Source organism: Rhinoraja longicauda, chromosome 34 (assembly GCF_053455715.1).
Source record: "Rhinoraja longicauda isolate Sanriku21f chromosome 34, sRhiLon1.1, whole genome shotgun sequence".
NCBI lineage: Eukaryota > Metazoa > Chordata > Chondrichthyes > Rajiformes > Arhynchobatidae > Rhinoraja > Rhinoraja longicauda.
In genome coordinates, this window is record NC_135986.1 from 23,411,273 (window position 1) to 23,424,106 (window position 12,834).

General features: G+C 51.6%; 2 protein-coding genes across 2 annotated transcripts in view; one reads left to right on the top strand and one right to left on the bottom strand.

The window, feature by feature from the left end:
- Positions 1-7,677, bottom strand: part of LOC144609637 (transmembrane protein 179B-like) — a 20,750-nt gene extending 13,073 nt beyond the window's left edge. Inside the window, exon 1 of the mRNA XM_078428137.1 lies at positions 7,519-7,677. Within this exon, the coding sequence (XP_078284263.1) occupies positions 7,519-7,677 (159 nt within the window). The remainder of the gene's footprint in view (positions 1-7,518) is intronic.
- eef1g (eukaryotic translation elongation factor 1 gamma) overlaps positions 6,751-12,834 on the top strand; it is a 28,478-nt gene continuing 22,394 nt past the window's right edge. Inside the window, exons 1-3 of the mRNA XM_078428196.1 lie at positions 6,751-6,818; positions 7,593-7,735; positions 10,704-10,847. Coding sequence (XP_078284322.1) covers positions 7,718-7,735; positions 10,704-10,847 — 162 coding nt within the window. The 5' untranslated portion in view covers positions 6,751-6,818; positions 7,593-7,717. The remainder of the gene's footprint in view (positions 6,819-7,592; positions 7,736-10,703; positions 10,848-12,834) is intronic.

Here is a 12,834-nt window from a genome sequence, read left to right on the forward strand (position 1 = left end):
CCCCCCCTCTGTCTTCTCAAACCCTCCCCCCTTCTCAAAATCCCCTCATTCCCCCCCCACTCATTCTCCCCCCCCACTCATGTCCCCCTCCCATCATGCCCTCCTCCCCATTAACCCCCCTCCCCACATGCCTTGCCCCCCCCCCCCCCCCGTCTTCTCCCCCTCCCCTGTCTTCACCCCCCTCCCCCTGTCTCCACCCCCTGACTTCTCCCCCCTCTGTCTTCTCCCCCCTCTGTCTTCTCCCCCCCTCTGTCTTCTTCCCCCCTCTGTCTTCTTCCCCCCACTCATTCCCCACACCCCTCATGCCCCCCTCCCCTCATGCCCTCCTCCCCATTAACCCCCTCCGCTCATTCTCCCCTCTGCCTTCTCTCCCCCCGTCTTCTCCCCCCACCCCCCCGTCTCCTCCCCCCCCCATCTTCTCTCCCCCCTCCGTCTTCTCCCCCCTCGTCTTCTCCCCCCCGTCTTCTCCCCCCTCATTCCCCCCTCCCCTCATTCCCCCCCACTCAGCCCCCCTCCCCTCATGCCCTCCTCCCCATTAACCCCCCTCCCCTCATTCTCTCCCCTCCCCATTTCCCCCCATTCTCTCCCCTCCCCATTTCCCCCCTCCCCGATAAACCCCCCTCCCCGATAAACCCCCCTCCCCATTAATTCCCCCCATTAATCCCCCCTCATTAACCCTCTCATTAACCCCGCTTCCCGTTAACTCCTTCCCCATTAATTCCTCCACCCTCTCCCATCCATTTCCCACTCTACAACCATCCCCAATCCTGCTCCCTCCTCCCCTCCCAAACCCACCACACCCCACTCTTCTCCCTCCCAAAATCCTCATTTCACCTGCCACCCCCCTATTTCCCACACTCTCTCCTCCCTATTCCCTGCTCTCCTGCCTCCTGAATCCCCATTCCCCACTCCACTCTTCCTGAACTCCTCTCCCAACCCCCCCCCCCAATTTCCACTCCCCTCCCTTTCCATTTCACACTCTCCCACCATCTCCATTCCTTGTTTTCCCCATTCCTACTGAAACTACCCCATCCCCCACTCTCTTCCCTCCTCCCCAAATTCCCCAATTCCCCACTCCATCCCACTTAACCTCCCCTTCCCAAACTCCCCATTCCCCACTCTGCTTCCCATTCCTCCCTTCCGAATTCCCCTTTAACTTCTTCAACTCTCTCATTCCCCCTCTCTCGGGCCCCCATTCCCCACTTTACCCCATTCCCCGTCCCGCCTCCCTCTCCTATTCCTCCCCCTCTATCTTCACCCCCCCGACCTCACTCCCCCCCCACCATTTGCTCCACGCCAATGACAGAACTATCCTCACCCACTCCACTCTCCATTGGTGCTAGGCCATCTGCCACGCAGTCCTGGAAAGTTGGGGGGAGGGGGGGGGTTGCAGGGCAGAAGGCGGGAGGGAAATTCTGACTGGACGTCAGGCACGTGGGCACCTTTCGCCCCTTACTCTGCCGGCCAGCGCAGAAACTCCCCCGGAGAGCTTAATGTCCCAGCACCTGCCCCAGTCCTCTCGACATTCCCACACCCTCCCTTCAAGTATCCCGTTACTATCTGCGTCTGATGCTCGTGAGGTATGCAAAGGATTCCCGGTTTAGTTTAGAGATGCAGCGCGAAAACAGGCCCACCGAGTCCGCGCCGACCAGCGATCCCCGCACGTTAACACTGCCGTACACCCACGAACAACAATTTAACATTTGTACATTAATACCAAGCCAGTTAACCTACAGACCTGCGCGTCTTTGGAGTGTGGGAGGAAACCGAAGATCTCGGGGGTGGGGGGGGGGGTAAACCCGCGCAGGTCACGGGGAGAACGTGCAAACTCCGTACAGACAGCACCCGTGGTCAGGATCGAACCCGTTGTAAGGCAGTAGCTACCGCTACTCAACGTGCCGCCCTAAGACAAATCCCAGGATTTACGGAGTCACAATCGACTAGAAAAATCTAGCAGGCGTCGATGGTTTCGACTGACGATGTTTCAGACGGAGGGTCCCAAATCAAAATGGCCGACTGTAAACGAAAACTGAACCAGCGTGAAAGCTTGATCAATGGTCGACCTTCACGCGGTGGTGCAAAGGGCCTGTTTTCATGCTGAAACATTCGAGAAAAGTCGGTGGCGCAGCGGTAGGGTTGCTGCCTTACAGTGCCTGAGACCCGGGTTTGGTGCTTGTCTATACAGAGTTTGTACGTTCTCCCCGTGACCTGCGTGGGTTTTCCCCGGGCACTCCGTTTTCCTTCCACACTCCAAGGCGTACAGGCTTGTAGGTTAATTAGCTTTGGTAAAATTGTAAATTGTCCCGAGGGTATGTAGGAAATTGTTTATGTGCGGGGATCGCTGGTTGGTGTGGACTCTTGGCCAAAGGGCCTGTTTCCTCGCTGTATCTGAACTCAACTAAACTAAAAACTGAATTCAAGAAAGTGCATATTCCCAACAAAAAAAAGTGTAAGGGCTGCAACAAGGTAGATTGGAAGGTAGACACAAAATGCTGGAGTAACTCAGCGGGTCAGGCAGCATCTCTGGAGAGAAGGAATGGGTGACGTTTCGGGTCGAGACCCTTCTTCAGACTGATGTCAGAGGAGTTGGAACAGATAAAATGTAGTCGGAGACAGTAAGACTGGTCGGAGAACTGGGAAAGTTCTCCCATTGCATTTTTATTGATTATTCTTATTGGTCTTATTGTTGAACTGCGGGTAATTTTTCATTTCACTACACATTTATGTGTATGTGACAAATAAACGACTTGACTATTGAAAGGGAGGGGATGGAGTGAGAGGGAAAGCAAGGGCTATTTGAAGTTAGAGAAGTCAATGTTTATACATTGACTTGAGCTGCCCAAGCGAAATATGAGGTGCTGTTCCTCCAATTTGCGCTGGGCCTCACTCTGACAATGGAGGAGGCCCAGGACAGAAAGATCAGATTGGGAATGGGAGGGGGAATTAAAACGTTGAGCAACCGGGAGATCAGGTAGGTAGGCGGACCTAAATTGGAAGTTTGGGAATACACCCTTAGCTTCTGAGAAGTTCATTCAAGAGACTGATAACAATGCGGAAGATACTGAAGTAGGGTCCCGACCCGAAACGTCACCTAGCCTTGTTCTCCACAAATGCTGCCTGACCCGCTGAGTTCCTCGAGCACTTTGTATTTTCACAAGTTATAGGAGTAGAATTGGACCATTCGGCCCATCGAGTCCACTCCGCCATTCAATCATGGCTCATCTCTCCCTCCTAATCCCATTTTCCTGCCTTCTCCCCGAAACCCAAAGATACTAGAGGAACAAGATGGACCACCCCGTTGAAATCGACTATCCTGAAGTGTAGTACGCAAAGGAGCCATTTTAGTAGGCAAAACCCGCCGTTCGCTCTGCCTCTCGCAGTGTAATCAGTGTTGTGGGGGAACAGTATGTGTGGTGATACCGTTAAAATGCAGAATACATCTCATCTATCAATTCACAGATTTTTGTTTTTAAATGTTTGCAAGTTTCTGCCTACTAAAATGGCGCCGTGACATACTACGGTTTTTAGGGTCGAGTGGTCTATCTTGCTCCTCTAGTATCTTTGCCGTAACACTTGGACACCCGTTCCAAGCAAGAATTTGTCTGTCTTTGCCGTAAAAATATCCGCTGTCTTGGCCTCCACTGCTCTCTGAGTTGCACAGATTTAACCACCCTCTCGACTAAACAGGTTCCTCCTCCCCTCCATTCTAAAAGAGCGCCCTTTAATTCGGAGGCTAAAATGTAAAAATTGTCCCTAGTGGGTGTTGTGTTAGTGTGCGGGGATCGCTGGGCGGCGCGGACCCGGTGGGCCGAAGGGCCCGTTTCCGCGCTGTATCTCTAAACTAAACTAAACTAAAATACTTTCGTTTCCCCAAGAGAGAGGAGAGGAATTTTGAACAAAGAGCACGACAACTCAAGAAGGGGCCCATCGGCCCATAGTGTTCGAGTCAGTGCCAAGTTATATTGATCTAAGCTGCCTGTAAATGACCGTATCCCTCTATTAAGATGGCGTTCAGGCCTGTCGACTCTGTGTTCTGGTTCCAGAAGTGGTTCTGCTATCACTCATTGCAATCGCTCCCCTCTCTTAAATCCTTATTTGAACAGCAGCATTTCCCACACCAACTGCGCCCTTAGTCTTCTGTCCACCCATGATCCTGCATCTATACACTGCGCGGCTTGGTTGTAATCGTGTAGAGTGGAATCACGAGGGGCGGCACGGTGGCGCAGCGGTAGAGTTGCTGCCTTACAGCGAATGCAGCGCCGGAGACTCGGGTTCGATCCTGACTACGGGCGGAGTTTGTACGTTCTCCCCGTGACCTGCGTGGGTTTTCTCCGAGATCTTCGGTTTCCTCCCACACTCCAAAGACGTACAGGTATGTAGGTTAATTGGCTGGGCAAATGCAAAAATTGTCCCTGGTGTGTGTAGGATAGTGTTAATGTGCAGGGATCGCTGGGCGGCGCGGACCCGGTGGGCCGAAAGGGCATGTTTCCGTGCTGTATCACTAAAAATAAAACTGGAGCATAATGTAATGTACGGGGTGACTGCTGGTCGGTGTGGACTCAGTGGGCCAAAGGGCCTGTTGCTGGGCTCTACCTTTAGTTTTTAATTTTGGAGATGTGGCAGGGAAATCTTTGGCAGCTAGATAGAGCTCTTACAGATAGCGGAGTCAGGGGGTATGGGGAGAAGGCAGGCACGGGTTACTGATTGTGAATAATCAACCATGATCACATTAAATGGTGGTGCTGGCTCGAAGGGCCAAATGGCCTCCTCCTGCACCTATTGTTTACCGTTACGCCATTGTGGCACCCCTAATGCCGATTGAACGGCAGAATAAATTCGATGGGCTGAACAGCCCAATTCTGCTGTTTTGTCTTATGAGCCTAAATCTCCCAGTTGCTCAACACTTTTAACTCCCCCTCCCATTCCCACACTCACTGAGTCCACTCCGCCCGGCGATTACCCCTACACCAGTTCCACCCCGCAGACTGGAGACAATTTACAGAATCCAAATTAATAGACAATAGGCGCAGGAGGAGGCCATTCGGCCCTTCGAGCCAGCACCGCCATTCAATGTGATCATGGCTGATCGTTCTCAATCAGTACCCCGTTCCTGCCTTCTCCCCATACCCCCTGACTCCGCTATCTTTAAGAGCTCTATCCAGCTCTCTCTTGAATGCATCCAGGGAATTGGCCTCCACTGCGTTCTGAGGCAGAGAATTCCACAGATTCACAACTGACTGAAAAAGTTTTTCCTCATCTCAGTTCTAAATGGCCTACCCCTTATTCTTAAACTGTGGCCCCTTGTTCCGGACTCCCCCAACATTGGGAACATGTTTCCTGCCTCCTAACGTGTCCAACCCCTTAATAATCTTATACGTTTCGATAAGATCTCCTCTCACCCTTCCAAATTCCAGTGTATACAAGCCCAGTCGCTCCAGTCTTTCAACATATGATATTCCCGCCATTCCGGGAATTAACCTAGTGAACCCGCAAACCTGCACATCTTTGGAATGTGGGAGGATTCCAGGCACAGGCAGTCACAGGGAGACCTTGCAAACTCCGTACAGACAGCACCCGTAGTCAGGATCGAACCTGGGTCTCTGGGGTTGCAAGGCAGCAGCTCTACCGCTGCGCCACGTCTAAAGTTTTGCTGACTGAGGCACGCAACAGAAGAAGCTTTTCACTGTACCTCGGTACACGTGACGTTATTAAACGTAACTATTCCCTGTGTAGGAAAGAACTGCAGGTGCTGGTTTAAATCGAAGGTGGACACAAAATGCTGGAGTAGCCCAGTGGGTCAGACAGCATCTCCGGGAGAAAAGAAATAGGTGATGTTTCGGGTCGAGACTCTCCGCGTGCCTATCTAAAAGTCTCTTAGACACCGCTAACGTCTCTGTCTCCAATAGTCAATCAATAGTCAATTTATTTGTCACATACACATAAATGTGCAGTGAAATGAAAAATGACCCGCAGTTCAACAATAAGACCAATAAGAATAATCGATAAAAATGCAATAACACACAATCATAACCAACACCAAACAAAAGAAACATCCATCACAGTGAGTCTCCTCCAGTCCCCTCCTCACTGTGATGGAAGGCCAGAATGTCTTTTCTCTTCCCCTGCCGTCTTCTCCCGCGGTCAGGCTGTTGGAGTTGCCACGTTGGGGCTCCCCACATTGAAGCCCCCGCCGGGCGGAGAAAATCCCGCGGCCTATTTCAGGCCGCGCCGGATGGTGAAAGGCCCGCGGCGGGCCGACCCAAGCTCCGCGATTTGGGGCAGGCGAAGACGCTGCCGGAGCTCCCGATGTCGGCCCCCACCCAGGGGCCTGCGGGCTTCCGACGTCCACGCGGCCCGCGCCAAAGCCTCCGGAGACGAGTCGCAGCCGCTCCCGCAGCCTCCGAAGGCAGCCAGCGCCGCAGGTGGTGAGTCCGGGCGGTGGGCTCTGCAAACCAGAGCCCAGGTGGTCCCAGCCGGAGCCCGCCAGCTCCAGGTGCATGGCTGATGGTAGGCCGCAGCGGGATCAGAGACACGACACAGAAAACAAAGGTCGGGTCTCGACCGTCCCCCCTCCTCCTCTGGCAGCGCGTTCCAGGCCCTCACCACCCTCTGTGTAAAGCAAAAACTAGCCCGCGTTGCCCTGCAAGGAGGTTAAGATGTGACAGAGAGCGAGAAGCCCTGCCTCACTCAGTTCACGGCAGCAGCGTCTCCTGTACACCCCACACCGCTCACAAGGCCTCTGCTTCTGCCCCAGGTCCCAGCGTTCGAAGGTGACGATGGCTTCCGTGTGTTCGAGAGCAACGCCATTGCTTATTACGGTAAGGATTCCTCGCTTGTCCATCTACCTGCGGTCGCAAAGTATTCCTCTTCTCCCAGCCAGTTCAATACCGGCGGCACGGTAGCGCAGCGGTAGAGTTGCTGCTTTACAGCGAATGCAGCGCCGGAGACTCAGGTTCGATCCTGACTATGGGTGCTGCACTGTAAGGAGTTTGTACGTTCTCCCCGTGACCTGCGTGGGTTTTCTCCGAGATCTTCGGTTTCCTCCCACACTCCAAAGACGTACAGGCATGTAGGTTAATTGGTTGGGTAAATGTGAAAAATTGTCCCTAGTGGGTGTAGGATAGTTAATGTACGGGGATCACTGGGCGGCACGGACTTGGAGGGCCGAAAAGGCCTGTTTCCGGCTGTATATATATGATATGATATGATATGATAATACGTACAGTACTCCAAAGACGTACAGGTATGTAGGTTGATTGACTGGATAAATGTAAAAATTGTCCCTAGTGTGTGTGGGATAGTGTTAGTGTGCGGGGATCGCTGGGCGGCGCGGACTCGGTGGGCCAAAGGGCCTGTTTCCACGCTGTATCTCTAAATCTAAATATATAAAATATGATCATGGCTGATCAAAAATCAGTACCCCGTTCCTGCTTTTTTCCCCCCATATCCCTTGATTCCCTTAGCCCTAAGAGTACTCTGCACCTGTTTTCTACGCTTCCTCTCCCTTCTCCCCGCCACTTCCCCTCGCTCCGCCGCGCGGTTTCGAGTGCCGCCGCTGACCGCGCCCGTCTTCTTTCCCTCTCTCCCGCCAGTGGCCAACGACGACCTCCGAGGGGCGACGCGGGAGTCGGGCGCCCAGGTCCTCCAGTGGGTCGGCTTCGCCGACAACGACATCATCCCCCCGGCCAGCACCTGGGTCTTCCCCACCCTGGGGATCATGCAGTACAACAAGCAGGTGGGTCGGCGCTTCCGCTCTCCGACCTCCGCAATCGGCTCCCAGGCAACCTCAGCGCGACGCGGCGGTAGGGACGCCGCTGTGCGGAGAATGCCGCGCCGGAGCCCCGGGTTCCATCCCGACTACGGGCGCTGCCTGCACGGAGTTTGTACCAAAGGCACTAGTGGCGCAAGATGGACCACTCCGTCGAAATCGCCTGTACTGAAGTGCAGTACGCAAAGGGGCGTAACGTCCGCCATTTTAGTAGGCAAAAGCCGCCGTTCGCTATGCCTCTCGCGGTGTAATCAGAGTTTTGGAGGAACATGGTATCATGTGTGATGATACCATAAAAATGCAGAATATATCTCATCTATCTATTCACAGATTTTTGTTATTTTTCTTTTTAAATGTTTCTGCCTACTAAAATGGCACCCTGACACACTACGGGTTTTAGGGTCGAGTGGTCTATCTTGCTCTGCTCTATTATCTTTGATTTATTATCACGTTCTCCGCGTGACCTCCTCCGAGATCTTCGGTTTCCTCCCACGCTCCAAAGACGTGCAGGTTTGTAGGTTAATTGGCTTGGTAAATGTAAACAATTGTCCCTAGTGGGTGTAGGATCGTGTTAATGTGTGGGGATCGCTGGTCGGCACGGACCCGGTGGGCCAAAAGGGCATGTTTCTGCGCTGTATTCCTAAACGTAGAATTAGTGTGAACGGGTAGCCAATGGTTGGCGTGGGCAGATGGGTCTGTACCATGCTGTATCTCTGACACAAACTGTAAGAGGGGCTTTCATCATCATGTTGATAGACTGGAACGACTAGGCTTGTATACACTGGAATTTAGAAGGATGAGAGGAGACCTTATTGAAGCGTATAAGATTATTAAGGGGTTGGACACGTTAGAGGCAGGAAACATGTTCCTGATGTTGGGGGAGTCCAGAACAAGGGGCCACAGTTTAAGAATAAGGGGTCGGCCATTTAGAACTGAGACGAGGAAAAACCTTTTCAGTCAGAGAATTGTGAATCTGTGGAATTCTCTGCCTCGGAAGGCAGTGGAGGCCAATTCTCTGAATGCATTCAAGAGAGAGCTAGATAGAGCTCTTAAGGATAGCGGAGTCAGGGGGTATGGGGAGGAGGCAGGAACGGGGTACTGATTGAGAATGATCAGCCATGATCACATTGAATGGCGGTGCTGGCTCGAAGGGCCGAATGGCCTCCTCCTGCACCTGTTGTCTATCTGTCTTTACCCTGAATCTGGATTTACTTTGGGCCCGGCTCAGATAGGAACAGACGCACGCGTGGATCAGTGGTGAGTTTCTTGAACAAGTCGTTTTATTGAAGGCCTTAGCAGTTCACACTGGTGAACATTCTGAGAGAATCCAAGAGTGTTTCAAAGATTGAAAGGCCTGGATAGAGTGGATGTGGAGAGGATGTTTCCACTATTTCGAGAATCATAGCGTGATACAGCGTGGAAACGGGCCCTTCGGCCCAAATTGCCCACACCAGCCAACATGTCCCAGCTACACTAGTCCCACCTGCCTATGTTTGGTCCATATCCCTCCAAGCCTGTTCTATCCATGGACCTGTCCAACTGTTTTTTAAATGTTGGGATAGTCCCAGGCTCAACTACCTCCTCTGGCAGCTTGTTCCATACACCCACCACCCTTCTATCTAGGCCCAGAAGGCACCACCTCAGAATAAAAGGACGTATCTTTGAGAAAGGAGATGAGGAGGAATTTCTTCATTCAGAGGGTGGTGAATCTGTGGAGTTCATTGCCACAGGTGGCTGTGTAGGCCATGTCAATGGATATTTTTAAGGCGGAGTTCGACAAATTCTTGATTGGTACGGGTGTCGAGGGTTATGGGGTGAGGGAAAGATATGTAGGAAAGAACTGCAGGTGCTGGTTTAAATCGAAAGTGGGCACAAAATGCTGGAGTAACTCAGCGGGTCAGGCAGCATATCTGGAGAGAAGGAACGGGTGACGTTTCGGGTCGAGACCCTTCAGTCTAAAGAAGGGTCTCGGCCCGAAACGTCACCCATTCCCTCTATCCAGAGATGCTGCCTGACCCTCTGAGTTGCTCCAGCATTTTGTGTCGACCTGAGAGGGTACGATAGATGGGCCGAAGGGCCTATTTCCACGCTGTACCACTCTATGACGTTCGTGTACCGAAGCTACGATTGATACAGTAGTCATTAGTCAACAAAGTCTTTTGACTGTACTTCAGTACACGTGACATTAAACTAACTGACTGAGGGGGAGCCTGCCTGATGTGTGAGGGGGAGCAAGTCTGATTTTAGAGAGGATTTAAATATAGGAGTAAAGAGGTTCTTCTGTAGTTGTATAGAGCCCTGGTGAGACCACATCTGGAGTATTGTGTACTGTTTTGGTCTCCCAATTTGAGAAAGGGCATCCTTGCTATTGAGGCAGTGCAGCGTAGGTTCACCAGGTTAATCCCCGGGATGGCGGGACTGTTGTACGAGGTAAGATTGGAAAGAATAGGCGTGTATTCACTGGAGTTTAGAAGGATGAGAGGGGGGGGGATCTTATAGAAACACACAAAATTATAAAAGAACTGGACAAGCTAGATGCAAGAAAAATGTTCCCAATGTTGGGGGAGTCCAGAACCAGGGGCCACAGTCTTAGAATAAAGGGGAGGCCATTTAAAACTGAGGTGAGAAGGAACTTTTTCACCCAGAGAGTTGTGAATTTGTGGAATTCTCTGCCACAGAGGGCAGTGGAGGCCAAATCACTGGATGGATTTAAGAGAGAGTTAGATAGAGCTCTGGGGGCTAGTGGAATCAAGGGATATGGGGAGAAGGCAGGCACGGGTTTACTGATTGTGGACGGTCAGTCATGATGACAATGAATGGCGATGCTAGCTCGAATGGCCTCCTCCTGTACCTTTTTTCTACGTTTCTATGACTCCCTCAACCAGTGCTTCACTTTTGACCGCTGTTCTCCCCCCCCCCCCCCCTCCCCCCCCAGGCCACCGAACACGCCAAGGAGGAGGTGAGGAAGGTCCTGGCGGTTCTGGACGAGCATCTGAAGACAAGGACCTTCCTGGTGGGAGAGCGGGTCACCCTGGCCGACATCACTCTCGTCTGCTCGCTCCTCTGGCTGTACAAGCAGGTACTGATTTCCACGGGTACATGGAGAGGGCAGGCACGGGTACATGGGCCCAATGCGGGCAGGTGGGACATGTTGATTGGTGTGGGCAAGTAGGGCCGAAGGGCCGGTGATACTTTATTTTCACCTCTGGGTGACCGTGACCTCCAGTGAAATTCTTTGATTTTTTCCGGTAAAATCATCAAGCTCTGGTATTATATTTCATTTTTTGCGTGCTTAAATTATAATGTTTTATTCTTAATTGTTTACTGTACGTCGTGTTGTTACTTGCGAGCAAAGCACCAAGGCACATTCCTTGTATGTGTAGGGAACAAAAAACTGCAGATGCTGGTTTAGACAATAGACAATCGGTGCAGGAGGAGGCCATTCGGCCCCTCGAGCCAGTGCCACCATTCAATGCCTCCTATACTCAACTCCCCTTGTTATGAAGGCCAACATTCCATTGGCTTTCTTCACTGATCATCCTCAATCAGTACCCCGTTCCTGCCTTCTCCCCGTACCCCCTGACTCCGCTATCCCTAAGTGCTCTATCTAGCTCTCTCTTGAATGCATTCAGACAATTGGCCTCCACTGCCTTCTGAGGCAGAGAATTCCACAGATTTACAACTCTCTGACTGAAAATGTTTTTCCTCGTCTCCGTTTTAAATGGCCTACCCCTTATTCTTAAACTGTGGCCCCTGGTTCTGGACTCCCCCAACATTGGGAACGTGTTTCCTGCCTCTAACGTGTCCAACCCCTTAATAATCTTGTATGTTTCGATAAGATCCCCTCTCATCCTTCTAAATTCCAGTGTGTACAAGCCTAGTCACTCCAGTCTTTCAACATACGACAGTCCTGCCATTCCGGGAATTAACCTAGTAAACCTACGCTGCACGCCCTCAATAGCAAGAATATCCTTCCTCAAATTAGGAGACCAAAACTGCACACAGTACTCCAGGTGCGGTCTCACCAGGGCCCTGTACAACTGCAGAAGGACCTCTTTGCTCCTATACTCAACTCCCCTTGTTATGAAGGCCAACATTCCATTGGCTTTCTTCACTGCCTGCTGTACCTGCATGCTTCCTTTTAGTGAGTGGCTGATGCACTAGGACACCCAGATCTCGTTGTACGTTCCCTTTTTCTAACTTGAAATCGAAGGTAGACACAAAATGCTGGAGTAACTCAGCGGGTCAGGCAGCGTCTTTGGAGAGAAGGAATGGGTGACGCTTCGGGTCAAGGCCCTTCTTCAGATGGACACTAGGGTTCCGCTAGAGGTCGCTAGGGGTTCTGCGAGAAATCTCCCCGGCGCGCCCTGGAAGTCTCTCCGAAAATGTGGCCCCTAGGCTGGGCAAGGCAGCCAATCTCAGCCTCACCGGGACTTCCACGGCCGATCGGTGGGTTGAATTTGCAACCTGCGGCCGGGGCCTCTGGAACTTCAGCCCAGCTGGAGCCGGCACGTGTATCCCCATCGCCGAGCGACTTCCTTGGCCGGCTGGATAAACCAGCAAAGCTCTGGAACCAAGAATGCCAGAAAATCAATGGTGGAACTGTAATGAGTAAATATTAAATTGAAGTGCAAGATTATATAACTAAATTAATCAAGACAGGGTTAAAATATAAAGAAAGCACTACAGAAAAGCCAGTTACCACCTTTTTGGGCTGATTATCAATTAATGTGCGAATTTACTTCAAAATGTTATTGTGTGCAGTGTCATATTCACCTTATTTTGTAATGTACATTTTGACCCCCATTGCAAGAGCTTGGATCTTTTCTTCTTTTTATTTTTGGACCTCACTCACATGCCTGTCTCCAGGGATGCTGCCTGACCCGCTGAGTTACTCCAGCACTTTGTGTCTATCTTCTTGTCTGTGTGCATACTTGGCTAATAACATTTATTCAATTCAATTCAGACTTCACCTAGGCAGTGCACGCATTTCTGGTGCTGACAAAGTTTCAAGAGTACTTCGTATAGACTTATCTTCTTATAGGCAATAGGTGCAGGAGTAGGCC